Source organism: Artemia sp. Qi Xiang Cuo, chromosome 19 (assembly GCF_049724085.1).
Source record: "Artemia sp. Qi Xiang Cuo chromosome 19, ASM4972408v1, whole genome shotgun sequence".
In the NCBI taxonomy this organism is placed as follows: domain Eukaryota; kingdom Metazoa; phylum Arthropoda; class Branchiopoda; order Anostraca; family Artemiidae; genus Artemia; species Artemia sp. Qi Xiang Cuo.
In genome coordinates, this window is record NC_142812.1 from 27,722,089 (window position 1) to 27,737,133 (window position 15,045).

Here is a 15,045-nt window from a genome sequence, read left to right on the forward strand (position 1 = left end):
GTTCCAGTTTAAGCTTTGGGCAAAATTTGTATTATTCCATTTAATTGAGTATTCTTGCGAAATTTTTGATCATAGTTCTGTGATATGATATTTTATTTGTCTTTCTGCAAAAATATTATGGGTGGATTGTAGATGGAATTCAAAATATACAAATTGAAATTCTTAAAATGATTCTGGTTTAAGCAACATTTAATATGCTGGCCTTTCTGCTGGAAATTTGGTGTTTGGGCTCATGCCTGAGCCTATTTTCTGCCTTCAAAAATATAGATTTAAAACCATTTCATGATTCTGGTTAGTTGGCAGTGGTGGAAAAGGAGATGTTGGAGTGACTGCTTCTCTGAGATATTTTCAACTATCTGGTTGCAAATACCATGTTACTCCCAGAGGTACAACCTTGGATTTTTCGACTATTCTGATTGAAATGGTTGTCTTGCAATTTTGTTTCGACACTTAATGGGACTGTGGGAATCCCCGGAAACACATGGGGCCCGGAATGGGTTTCAGTTTGATTTCTGATCACCCCTAGTCCAAAAGGGTGTTTGAACTCTTTATTTGGCATGGAATGAGCCCTCTCAAAAGTTTCTACGACTTCCTATTCTATTAATCAAGCACTATTAGTGAAATAAATCCTTAATATGTTTTTATTTTGGGACAGCTATGCTTAAAAGTTACTTTCTTCTAATGATTAGCATTTAATCATTTAGAACCAATCCATGCATTATCCCTGAACGATCATAGAATTTTTTATCCGATGCCACGTGAGGCGCCTGGAGGCATATGGGGTGCAAGAAGGCAGCAAGGTGACCGTCAGTTGGTTTTGTTCCTTTAAAACAGGACTAGAAGTCAGAGTATGTGGTCGAACGAACCGTGCCCAACTCCCTACGACCAATGTTCTATGCAATTACTTCTGAGTATTAACACATGGGAGAAACATCGTTCTTTACTATGTTAACGCTATTACGTTGACTATAATATGGATAAAAACAGAGTATTTTGGGAGGATTAATGTTAGACACTTTGGGAAATAAGATCTAGTCAGTCGCAAAAAGGATATAATTTTGGCTGTATCAGACAGTTACAATTTTAATCTAATTGTTTTTAGTGAATTATTATTAATTTTTATATTTAATAAATGAAATAATTGTAACTTTTTAGAGATAGTTTCCAATCCTTGATAATCCAAGCAGTACCGGTACTGAAAAACCAATTTTATAATCCCATAAAATAGATTCGCCCCTTCCTAAGCAGCAGGATGGCTTTCTAAAAAGTTGTGCAATATATAATAAGAAAATATTTGAATAACTTGTAAAGCTCAGTGTTTTTCTTTGCGCAATTAATTTTTAATAGCTTTACGTTTGGCTTTGTTTCATTAGTCGAGATGCTTGGCAACACCAGTCGCTTAAATTTCATGACGGATTCAGATCACTCATATTAGTAAATGCTGATCGCATTTATTTCATGAAAAAAAAAACTTGTCTTCCATTGTCAGCAAAAGAGGATATTGTAAACTCAGAAAGAAACGTGCTTGGTTTTTCTTCTGGTATATTTACAAAACCTTTTAAGTTATTTCAAAATAAATCTTAAACATTTTGAACCTATAAAATATGCCTTATTTGTCTATTAATTTCCTGATCTTGCTGAATTTATTGCTAAAAAAAAGTCATGTTGCCTCAGCCGGAGAGTTTCTTTATAAAAAAAACAACGGAAGAAACAAAGCCATAATAGCCACAAGAGAACTAAAAAAAATATATAAAAAATTGTTTACTAAAATTCCTCTTCCTCTCAAAAAGCTTATCAAAAATCTGTTGAATCGTTTCAAAATATATACTAAATTAAAATTATACAATATACCTAAATGAATGAATTACTCCTTCGTTTATTGTGTGCGAATTGCTCAATCTTGACTTCATTACTAGAAAAAGAGTTACGGCTTCTGAACTAAATAGTTTCGCTAAAATAAAAAAAAAATCTGAGAATAAATAGGCCTAGCTGCAAAAGCCATTTCAAGAAATTAGCTAAAAGAATTGTCCGCCTCATGTGTTTCTCTCTTCCTTTCTTTCTCTCTCTCTCTCTCTCTTTCTCTCTCTCTCTCTCTCTCTCTCTCTCTCTCTCTCTCTTTCTCTTTCTCTCCATCTCCCTTTCCTTTTCGTGTTTATATTGTAAAGATATGATTTTATTTTCTATTTTCAGATATTACGGTTTATTTTTCAATTTGGAAGTTTATTCAGCATCTCAAAATCTTTATTTTATAGGCTGCGGAAAGCTACATAGGAAATTGTCGGGGCATTAGTTTTGAGCTAGTTCGAATTATTGATTCTCTAGAAGAAAGCCCTCTTGTAATAGATGGGGAATCAGTGCAGACAAAACTAGAAAAGTGCCTCGCTTCGACAAGTTCCGATTTATTGAAGAGTCTAGAAGAAAAAAGCCAAGAGCTCGTGCATAATGAAGACGTGAGGTATGTAGCTATAAGCAATATATTTTTTTTTTTTTTTTTTTTTAGAGAGATTTATTATAATTAATGGAGAATTCTCTGAGTGAGGCTTATGTCTCAGCTTACGTGAAAAATGATGGGTGTATGACATATATTCTTGAAGACATTAATTATTTTTTTCTTAGCACATTATTAGGTATTGTCTGGAGGTCTTACTCTTAAAGGAGTGAAGATTTGTCATTCAATCTAAAATCTTAATCTTGATTTCAGTTAAGTAAAAATTTCGATGTTTTCATGATTGTCAGCGTATTCCCTCGTATTTTTTGTGTAAATCGTCGATACTTTTTGACCCGCCTCCCAGCCCTGATGGCTATACGGCACACATTCTTGAAGACACTCGTTATATTTTGCCTAAAACATAATATATTTTCACGTAAATCGTCTATATTTTTTGTAATATGACCTGCCTCCCACCCCTGGGTATGTGTCAGAACACACGGGCGAACATTTATGGGTGGGAGAGGTAACAGAGTAGATTCCTAATTTCAAAATAATGTATCTTAGGCAGTAGTTTCCATGAAGATATAAGGTTTATAGCTATAGATTACTGTCGAAAATGTTTTTGTAGATGGCGTTTTGCTTCTAAAAACCATCACTTTCGATTCCTGGATTATTATAAAATATCATTCCTTATGACTCGTGACTATGTTTTTTTAGGAAATGAAGTTAATTACATTTGTTCTAGTAGCCATTTTTTCTAGCGATTTGTTCTAGTAGCCAATTTTAATCAGTTAAAATGGGACAGGCGAGGAATTATTTCTTAAAAAGGGCAACAGTTTTAAAAATAGCCGTATCCGCGGATTTTTAGCTTAGCTCGTGTCTTTGAAAAGAAGGCAGTAACGTTAAAATGAAAAATTAGGTATACCACTGAAATTTAACCAAAATAATTTTGATTGTCTATCTTTTTTATATACAAGATTAATCTTTGAGTAGTAGTTTTTTAGTTTCGACAGTCTTTTTCTCCGCATTTTATTCGAAGTTTTAAATACATTTATCGATTTTATTTATTCTTGAAGGTTACTGTCAAATTCAGATGCATTTTGGTAAATGTCGAAAGATCAATTTTGTACTATAGAACGTCATTTTAGAGCCCCATCTATATCCTTATAGTTGGGAGCGAATTATGCAAACGGACGAAGACTTTATTACATTTCGTAAAACAAAGTATAAACTGTATAATGTCTGTACTAATAACAAATATACCTTGCGTCGAAAACAGAAGGATATATCTCAAGGCATTTTTTCAAAAGTGATTTAAAAAAAAGAAATATACCTCTAGTAGATATTTATACACTGCTCATGAGAAATAATTTTATTGAGGTATGTAGCGAGTTCGGTCAGCGTTAGCAAAAAAGGCTTCAGTGCATATACTTGATGTCTAGTACACGGAGGAACCGTATTTTAAGGCAAGGTTTAGTAGGGAAGAACAATAATATCCGTAAAAGGAAATTTATATGACTAGGAGATAAATATTTGAAAGGTAAGGTTGAAAATTTGTCCTTATTTTTGCCCAATGTGTTGGGATTTTAAAGGTAATTTAGTCAGTTTTTGGATTCGTAGGGAAGAACTAAATAAGGATTGAGGGAGAAAATTTTCCTGTGGTGATTTGAAAGGGAAAAATAGGTGGATACTATTTTGGGCAATAGACACTTTTGAGGATAAAGAAAATTAGAAGATTTGTTGGTCTAGGTATTGGTCATAAAGACCACTTTCTTGAATTTTTTATTTGGTTTGGATTTAAGAGAGCCTTATTGATTCTATTCTCGTATTGAATTTATATTTATGTACATTAAAATAAACTTATATTAAAATTATTATTATATTAAGCACAGCCCATAAAGGCTTTTATTGTTTAAGAATATCATATCATCATATCAAACGTAACCTCTTATTAGTCAGGGGCGTCGTTTGGGGTGGGGGGAAGTTGCCCCCCCCCCAATAATGTGGAGAAAAAAATTATCCTATATCCCATACCCCTTGACTATCCGGATATGGACCCCTCTTGCCCCCCTCCCCCCCCAACAACGAAAATGCTGGAGATTCGCCCCTGTTATTCATAATAATACACATTATCCATGTACATTGGTGTGTAAAATGAACAAAAATAACGCTACCTTTTTTCAGTTTCCACTGTTAGGTTGTTTTTGCTCAAATGCTTGGAGAAAGAATTTCTGTAAGGAGCTTGAGATCCTTATTTTCGATCCCAAGTAATACTATAAAAGTTTTAATAAACCCTCCATTTCGAGCATGACAATATGGAACCATCCAAAATTACTTTCGTCTCTCTAAAAAATTGTCTTCTTTTGTTTTCGATAAACGACTACGGAAGCTTTACATTTTTTTTTCGTTTTTCTTCAAATTGATATCTCTTTACAAGAAACCAACTCTCCTTATAATAGGTTTTATCATAGGCAGTGCACTAGCGCTGCCTAAGTAAAGAACAATGTGGGCACAATGTGTTTTTTTTCCTCCATACCCGGGCACTTCGTAACGAAGGAGTTGTCGTAGAAACTTCGAAAAGGGCTCATTCGATTGAAAATTGGAGTGGCTAGTGCTCTTTTTAATAGTCGAAAGTGATTGGAGGGCAACTAGCCCCCCCCCCCCGCCCATCATTCCCCCAAATACATCTAATCAAAATTTGAGATAGCCATTATGTTCAGCGTTGTTGATTTTCAGATAGAAAATATGGTTTTGAGGAAGACACTCCCCTACAACCCTCAGGGCAAGGGTTTCAAGTTATGCCCTAAGGGCATATAAGGTTTTTATAGAAGGCGTTGTCGTAGAAACTTCAAAAAAGGATCATTACGCTACGCCTACATAGGCAACGCCTTGCTCTTTACACTAAAGTTAGACTCTTTCTCAAAACTCTATTTTTTAAAACAATAAAAAACTTTAGCGTAAAGAGCGAGGCGTTGAGGAGGGGACAGCCCCTTTCATATACCGAATAATTAATTAACAAGGCCAGAACAAAATTTGCACTTTACTGAAAAAATATAAATGTTTTGACTTTTATAACTTTAATAAATTGCATTATATTAACATTTTGATTACTAAATATCAGTATATGTATATTAAACTGATAATGCACATTCATTTGTATTTTTACAGTAAAGTGCAAATTTGTTCTGGGAAATTTTTTTGTTTGGGAAAGGGGTTTGGGAAGGCATTTTGTTTTTGCTCATTTTTTGTTTAATGGAGTTCTTTACTTTTCTTTGAAAAACTTATTTTGTGGAAAAAGTTTTTTTTAATTAATATGGGAAAAAGCTAAATATGTTTCCAAATATGTATCCTAAATATGTATCCAAAGCTAAATATGTTTTGAATAATTGATAATTCTGTAACCTGAAAGTGATTTGGATCGTCCTTTTTTTTATTTCTATTTAAAGCCTCTATGTTTCTATATTTCATAGAATTCACTAAATTATATACTGAAGAAGGCAAGCAAATCTCGTCATTACGTAATTTTCTAGGGATACAGTTCAAGTGTGCAGAATGAGGTATGCAGAGGTGAGACGGACGGCTAGTCGATTGCTTCGAGTATCAACTCGGACAACCGGAAATCAATTCAAGCAAGTATGTTTTTTGTTTTATATCTCCAGGGGATATATGTATCCCTGGCTATGTATACCTGGTCATGGAGGCTTTCTAGGAGGAACAAGAATATTGTTCCCCCCCCTACCTGTATTTATTGGTGAATAAAACTCTGAAGTTTAATAATGTCTTTTAATGCAAAGTTGAAATTATGATAGGCCTACAAGAGGCTGCTAAACATCTCTAAAGAAAGGGTCACAGTGACTTTGTGTTTTTATTCGCAAATTACCACGTTTACTCTGGTTAGTAGAAATTTGTAATACTATGCTCAAAGCTCTGAATCTTATTACTCGGATTTCTTCCATTTGTTGTATTGTTTCCCCATTTTGTTTTGCGTTTTTCTCAGTTAGTCTTACTCCACTCCCGTCATAAATATAACCCTACAATTGAGGTAAATCGCTTTGTATATGCTTGTCTAACATTGCTGTTTATTGCTTGGGCCAAAACTTCCCTTTTTCCAGAACTAGGGTTATTCCCACTCGTACAGTCCCCCCTCTCCTTCCCCGCCAAAACTTTTAAATTTTTACGATTTAAATCCTACAAATTCTTAAATTCTTCACATATTTCACGCCTTATAAATGGCTTATCATAACGATATCAAAAATAGCGACGAAGACCACACTGCCTTTCAAATTATCTCCACTGTCTTGCAAAAAGATTTCCCTGTTGTTCTTCGTGCTTTTGTTGTTTATAACGATATCAGGTGTGAGACAGCGCTATCAATGAAATGAACAGTATGTTTAGACAAAAAAAAGGAAGCTTTTTCAACAGATAATTTGTTTCTTTCCAAATAAACTAACTTGTAGAATAAACAATAGAGAAAAGATACCAGGAAGGCATATTACTGGCTTTCATTTTTACGGTGGCCGGCGTTTACCCCCCTGGCGATTACCCCCCCCCCCCCGTAAAAAATAAGGTTTTCTAAATTTGAGAATTTTATTTGAGTTTATTTTTATTTCGGTAGGGGGAAGGAATTCTGGTACTTGTGTATTATGTGCCACTCACTCAACTTTACGCTGTGTGAAATTCGAGAACACACCGCTTTTTTCGTTAGTTTCTTCGTTACTTTAGAAATAAAATTGGGCTATATATTTACACATTAGGGGGGGGGGTAAAGTGTAGCGGGTCTGCATGCAAAATGTGTTTGGTACAGTTATTCTGCATATTAGATAGATAGATAGATAAGTGTATTTTAAAGCCAAATATACGCCATGAAACAGTAAATAACAAATGAAAGGCAAATATAACATAAACTTTGATCAGCGATCATAGGCAGCGCAATAGCGCTGCCTAAGTAAAGATCGATGTTGGCACAATATATTACTTTTTTTTCCATCCCCGGGCACTTCGTATCGAAGGAGTTGTCGTAGAAACTTCGGAAATGGCTCATTGGATTGGAAATTTGATCGCTAGTGCTCTTTTTAATAGTCGAAAGTGATTGGAGGGCAACTAGCCCCCCCATGCCCATCATCCCCCCAAACACTTCTAATCGAAATTTTGAGATAGCCATTTTGTTCAACGTAGTTGATTTCCAGATAGAAAATATGTTTTTAAGGAGGAAACCCCCCCATAACCCTCGGGGCAAGGGTTTTAAGTTTTGCCCTGAGGGCATATAAGAACGATGTTGGCACGATGTATTATTTATTATTTTTTTCCTTTAGAGCAGGGCACTTCGGATCGAAGAAGTTGTCTTAGAAATTTCGAAAAGGGCTCATTCAATTGGAAATTGGAGTGGCTTGTGCATGGCTTGGAGTGGCTTCCCGAAACACATCCAATCAAAATTTTGAGATAGCCATTTTGAGCAGCGTAGTTGATTTCCAGATAGAAGAGATAGCGTTGTTGTAGAAATTTCAAAAAAGGACTCATTCGATTGGAAATTGACATGGATAGTGCCCTTCTTAATAGTCGAAAGTGATTGGAGGGCAACTAGCCTCCCCACGCCAATCATTCCCCCAAACACACCCACTCAAAACTTTTTGATAGCCATTTTGTTCAGCGTGGTTGATTTCCAGATAGAAATTGTGTTTTTTAGGAGGATACTCCCCCACAACCCTCGGGGCAAGGGTTGTAAGTTATGCCCTGGGGGCATATAATGCTTTTACAGAAAGCATTGTTGTAGAAACTTCAATAAAGGCTCATTCGATTGGAAATTCAAAGGGCTAGTGCCCTTTTTAATAGTCGAAAGTGATTGGAGGGCAACTAAACCCCTCTCACGCCCACCTTTTACCCAAACAAATTCAATCAAAATTTTAAGATGGTCACTAAAATTTTAAGATGGGGGCATACAAGGTTTTAGAACACGTTGTCATAGAAAATTCAAAAAGGGCTCATTCGATTGGAAATTGACATGGCTTTTGCCCTTTTTAATAGTCGGAAGTGATTGAAAAGCAACTAACACCCCTTCAACGCCCACCTTTTCCCCAAACACATCCAATACAAATTTTGAGATAGCCATTGAGATAGCCACGCCAGTTCAAAGTTCAGTAAATTATACCTTTGAGCAGAACACTCCCCCCACAGTCTTCAGGGCAAGGGTTATAAGTTATGCCCTGGGGGCATGTAATGTTTTTATTGAAATCTTTGTCGTAGAAACTTGAAAAAGGGCTCATTCAATTGGAAATTGAAATTCAAAGGGCTAGTGCCGTTTTTAATAGTCGAAAGTGATTTGAGGGCACCTAACCCCCTCTCATGCCCACCATTTTCCCAAACACAACCAATCAAAATTTTTAGATAGCCATTTTATTCAACGTAGTTGAAAGCTTTGGAAATTAGTTCTTTAAGGATGACAACCCCTCACCCCCCCCCCAAAGCCGTTAGGGCAAGGGATGTTGATTAGGCCCTGGGGGCATAAAAGGTTTCTAATTGACAGCGATGTCATGGAAACTTCAAAAGAGCTCATTCAATTGGAAACTTAAAAGGAGAGTGCCTTTTTTAATAGTCGAAAGTGATTGTAGTGTGACTAATGCCCCTCTTACGCCCACCATTTTCCCAAGCCCATCCAATCAAAATTTTTAGATATCCATTTTCTTCAACGTAGTCGAAAGTTCTAGAAATTAGGTCTTTTAGGATGATAACCCCCTCAGAGCCCTCAGTGCAAGGGTTGTAAGTTATGCCCTGGGGGCATATAAAATTTATATAGAAAGGCCTCATTCGATTGTAGAAATTTCAAAAAGGGCTCATTTGATTGGAAATTGAAATTGCCCTTTTTAATATTCGAAAGTGAGTGGAGAGTAATTAACCCCCTCTTACGCCCACCATTTCCCCAAAAACATTCAATCAAAGCTTAGAGGTAGTAATTTTTTTCAACGTAGTTGAAAGTTCTGGAAATTATGTATTTAAGGATAACAAACCCCCCAGAGCGCCAAGGGCAAAGGCTTTAAGTTCTGCCCTGGGGGCATATAAGGTTTTTATAGATAGAATAGTCTTAAAACTTCAAAGGAGCTCATTCATTTGGGAATTGAGAGGGCTAGGATCCTTTGTAATAGTTAAAAAGGATTAGAGGGTAACTAACCCCCTCTCATGCCCTTCATTCCTCAAAATACACTCAATCAGAATATTCAGATAGGCATTTTTTTCAATGTAGTAGAAAGTTCTGGAGATTAGGACTTTGAGAATGACAACCCCCCCCGCAGCCCTCAGGGCAAGGGTTGTAAGTTATACCCTGGGGCCATATAAGATTTTATTGAAAGTTTTGTCGTAGAAACTTCAAAAGGACTCATTTGATTACAAATTGAAAGGGCTAGTGGCATTTTTAATAGTTGAAAGTGATTGGAGAGCGACTACCGCCCCTCTCATGCCTACCATTTCCCCAAACACATCCAATCAACATTTCGAGATAGCCATTTTGTTTAACGTAGTTGAAAGTTCTGGAAGTTAGGTCTTAGAGGACGACAACCACCCTAACAGCCCTTAGGGTAAGGGTTGTAATTTATCCCCTGGGGGCATATAAGGTGTTCATAGAAAACATTGTCGTTTCAAAAAGTGCTCATTCGATTGGGAATCGAAAGGCCTAGTGCCCTTTTTGATAGTCGAAAGTGATTGAAAGGCTTGACATTTTTATAGTAAAGATCGATGTGGGTATAATGTATTATTTTTGTTGTTGTTGTTGTTTAGACCAGGGCACTTCTTATCGAAGGAGTTGTCGTGGGAACTTCGAAATGGGCTCATTCGATTGAAAATAGAAAGGGCTGATGCCCTTTTTAATAGTCGAAAGTGATTGGAGGGCAACTAATCCCCCTCACTCCCACCTTCTCACGCCCACCCTCCCATTTGCCCATTATGTTTAAAAATTAAATGTTGCCTTAAGATTAAATCAAAATGCACTGTGTTAGTGCTAATTCCCAATAGGGCATCTCAGCAGTATCCCAAGAGCGACTCAGGGTATTATGTTCAAACTTTCGGGACTACTTCTGCTCTTAAAATTTAACCAAATCAAAATAGTGTAAGTGTATCCAAGCTATCAAAGAAAGTAAACAGATTTTTTTGCAAATGGTATCAAGTTTTCCATTTCAGGTCAATTAGTGAAGGTATGAAACTAAATTAAACAGTACTATTTTGTGTCCAGATTTTTAAAAGGGTGTATGTTGTTAAAATTGCTGAAGTTTTCTCCAGTATACAAATAGCAGGCCAAACTATAAAGTCTTAAAAAAAGATAAGGTTTAAAGTATTAATTTCTTCTTCACTGAAAAGACTGTGACAATATAAAACGAATATAAATTAATTAAAAAAATATTTTACAACAAAATGAGTCTTTCAAAGAAAAGTAAAGAACTCCATTTAACAAAAACTGAGCAAAATAAACTAATATACCAAGCGTGAAACTACCACAAATCAGCATCGATAAATAAATGAAGCCCAAAAACGTGCAGAAATTAACATAAGTTGGGCGCAAATTTGATTTATTAAAGTTATTAAAGTAAAATATTTATGTTTTTTTCAGTAAAGTGCAAACTTTGTTCTTTTGACAAGAGTCAAAAGTGATCGAAGGGCAGTAGTATGAGTAGAAGTAGTAGCATCAGGATGCAAACATTTTCTTTTGGTTAGTTCATTATCCCTCAAAACAAGCCCTATTAATTTGAACTTCACACACCTAACTATTTCTAAGATGTCCCAGACACTGGGACAAGCAAATACTCGCCCATCCACTGAGGCAAAGAGAGTGAGAGAGATAAAAACACACTGAAACACACGGATTCAGATATACAAACAGAAAAGGACAGACATTGGGACTAGCAAACACCCGCCCAGACACACAGGCGCAGAGAGGGAGAGATAAAAAAAAACACATACAAACACACAGATTCAGATATCCAAACAGAAAAAGACAGGCATATAAGTAATAAGTAAACGGGTGTATAAGTAAACACCCGCCCAGACACACAAGGACAGAGAGTGAGAGAGACAAAACCACATACAAACACACAGATTTAGACTTGCAAACTGATAGAGACAGACACTGGGACAAGCAAATCCCCGCCCAGAAACACAAGCTTAGAGAGTGAGAGAGACAAAAACACATAAAAACACACAGATTCAGACATACAAACAGACAAAGACAGGCACTGGGATAAGCAAATACCCGCCCAGACACGCAAGCATAGAGAGTGAGAGAGACAAAAACATATAATAACAGATAGATTCAGACATAAAAACAGACAAAGAAAGACACTGGGATAAGCAAACACCCGTGCAGTCACACAGGCAAAGAGAGTGAGAGAGACAAAAAAACATACAAACACACAAATTCAGATATACAAACATGCAAACACAGACGATGGGACAATAAGGATGAATTTCTTGCGTCTGGCATTTAGAAGCCAGAAGTGGATGCTCAGAAAAAAGACGTCAGGGTATTACGTGTATATATTATCTTTATTGGGACGGTAAACGGTCTACATACTTTTATTTTCAAGGAATGGTGATAAAGATATGAGGTGGGGTACCCACAAATTAAAAGGAGGTAACCGCAGTCTAAGACACATTATAATTATATTATGGTGTAAGACCCAAAAGAAGGTAAATGACCAAATAGATAAAACAAACATGATTTTTTTTTTTGGGGGGGGGGGGTCAAGGTAATTCAATTTATAGCCCAAAAGTAGCGAGATTTTAAAAAGTGTAGCCCAGAAACCCGCCTCGCGGGTTTTTAGTCACTTGTCCCGCGAAGGTGAAAACTTTATTGCCCAGTTGGCGGGAAATAGCCCAACCTGGCAACACAAGGTCGAGATAACTAGTGAACTATAGTCTATAGCTAACTTCACTATAGTCTAGTCAAGTACCTTATTTTTTTCGCTTAATACTTTTTGTACCATCATTTCACAAAAGAGTGCAAATCAGGTCCGTGGTGTGAAAGAGTGCAATAGCGCAATAAGAAAAAAGAGTGCATTTCACACAAAGAGTGTGCAAGTTGGCGACCCTGATCTGATCAGTGGTCAGGGATGTAGCATTAGGAAATAACAATTGTCGTATGACACATTACCTTATCCTAAACCTATTTTTAAATTAGTATAACAAGCTAAGCAAGTTGTAAAAGAATTGTAAGCAGTGACACAAATTATAAAACTTATTTTGTGTGACGCTTTTTCAAAATCTATTCTAAAAAACGAGCAAGGACGTTAATAGCAGTCTTTTTTGGAATTAAAAAAACGAAAGGAGGTAATGTGCCAATTTAAAACATTTAAGTTACATCATAGAAAATTTTTGTCTATATTGCATCATATAGTATGATTCTAATGATGAGTATAGATTCTCGAATGTAAAACAGTGTTTTTGGTTTGTGTCTTGCATAAATTTTGAGACTGATTTAATATTAACCGTTATTAGGATAACTGATAAGATTTTATATTGTAGCGTTGACTCTTATATAAACAATCTCACGTCTAATACATAATAGTATGTATTGTAAGGCCTCTTAACCTATTCTGTTGACAAAATTATATTCACTTAAAATTAGAATGTAAGCTGATGCCTGGTATTAGCTTTCGCTTCTAGCAGGGCCAATCAGCTTTCCAAAAATTGTTTCACTACAAAAGGCTACAGTCTTCGTCTTCGAGACATAATTTCGGATATATCTTCAGTAAATAACAATTGTCGTACGAAACATTACTTTTACTCTAAATGTATTTTTAAATTAGTGCAACAAGCTAAGCAAGCTCTGAAATAATATTACGTAGTGATGTAAATTATAAAATTTATTTTTAAAGTTAGTTTTTCAATATATAGTCTCAAAAATGAGTAAACACATTTATAGTAGCTTTACTTGGAATTTTACAAACGAAACGGGGATATATGTGCTATTTTGAAATAATCGAGTTCTTTGTTTATATCTGCATAAAACAGTAGGATGAAATTAAATTCAGATAGCCTAAATAATGATCAAATGTAAAACAATGCTTTTGGTTTGTGTTCTACTTGCCTAAATGTTAAGATTGGTTTATTTAATATTAACCGTAAATGGGCAAATAAGATATAATTTTAGATGATAGCAGTGGCTTTGGCTCCAACATAAACTTTCTCAGGATGGATACTTTGCAATATACAAATGAAAGTATGGGTGCTCATATTGGGGGGGGGGGGCAGAGGGGGAAGGGGGTATTTAGACCCCCCTGGCTGAATGATGCTGCCTTATATTTTATATTTTTGTTTTGAGATTTCTATTATACAGCATTGGAAGTGCCGATTAGACCAGCTAAGCCCCCCCCCTAAAATTCAGCTTATTAACAGAAAACCCTGTGTTAGTTTAAGGAATTATGCTGTTCAATTTCAAACCTTGTATTCATTAGCGCCAATTAGGGTGGGAGGGGCAGGGGGCATTTGGTTCCTCTAGATTTTGTGTCCCTCTAGATTTTGAAAAATACATTTTTTCATGTATTTTCAATGAAAATAGGTATTTCAGACATTTTTATTGAAAAAATACTTGTTTTGTAATTTTCATTTAAAAAATCGAAAAAATGTACCCCCAGTATTTGGAAAAAATAAATTTTGCCCCCCCCCCCTCCCCCCACATGTTCGTGATTGGTGCCAGTTCTTGTGTTTACTAAGTTTTATTTTGTTTGCCTGTTTATTTACATATTGCCTGTTAAATCAGCATTAAATATATACGCAAGTGTTTCAGCCTAATATTTACAGCTAATATTTTATAGGAAGATATCAGCGGTCGTAACTTAAACTTTATGGTTGGTCTTGTTTGGTAATTTTTGGCTATTGTCGGTAATTTTTTATTTTAGGACGGGTTATGAAGGAATTTATGTGCTAGTTACTGCTGAAGCATACACAATGAAAAATTAGGCATGGAAATTAGGTGTGTATGCTAATTAGTGATTTCAGTGAATATAGAGTATGAATTACACGTTTCTTAGTCATTGATTAGGCCAGCGTGAAGTATATGAAATAAATCGTCCGAAGTCTGGTCCCATGCATTCATGGCGCATGCAGAGCTGACTTCACGTGCCTCTGGATATCCGGCTAGCCACCGGAGAACTAAATGCACCTAGGGACGGTTGGGCTAGCAACCCTCCTCCTGAAATTACTTGCTACGAAAGGAACTGACCCTGCTGAGCAAGAGGGTTAAGGAAGGAAGGTCTTTAAGCTCTATTGATACCGTGCAAAAAAATCGTGAAATGTATTTGGAACGACGATAGGCGGAGATGATAAGGGACTCAGTGTACATTGGATAGCTTAAATCTGAGCTACTGTACCAGATTTTGTACGTCATACTTATCACTATGGTTACCAATTATTACTCAAATCGGGTTTAGACGAGTGCTATAAGCAAGCATAGGTCAATATTTTACAATCCAATTCGGAGACGAGAAGTATTACGCTAACATTTACCCAAGGATTGTAAAATTAAGTAGAAACTTTTAACTTAAAAGTAACTAAACAACATTATATTTGTAATTAACCATACCAAGTGACTTTATGAGCTCCTACTCAAGTATTTTCTTATAGTTGTCTGTTTGAAA

General features: G+C 35.8%; 1 protein-coding gene across 1 annotated transcript in view; it reads left to right on the forward strand.

The window, feature by feature from the left end:
- The window catches only part of LOC148940683 (uncharacterized), a 212,574-nt gene that overhangs the window by 159,670 nt on the left and 37,859 nt on the right, over positions 1-15,045 (forward strand). The window contains exons 8-9 of the mRNA XM_089105039.1: positions 2,253-2,455; positions 5,962-6,064. Coding sequence (XP_088961165.1) covers positions 2,253-2,455; positions 5,962-6,064 — 306 coding nt within the window. The remainder of the gene's footprint in view (positions 1-2,252; positions 2,456-5,961; positions 6,065-15,045) is intronic.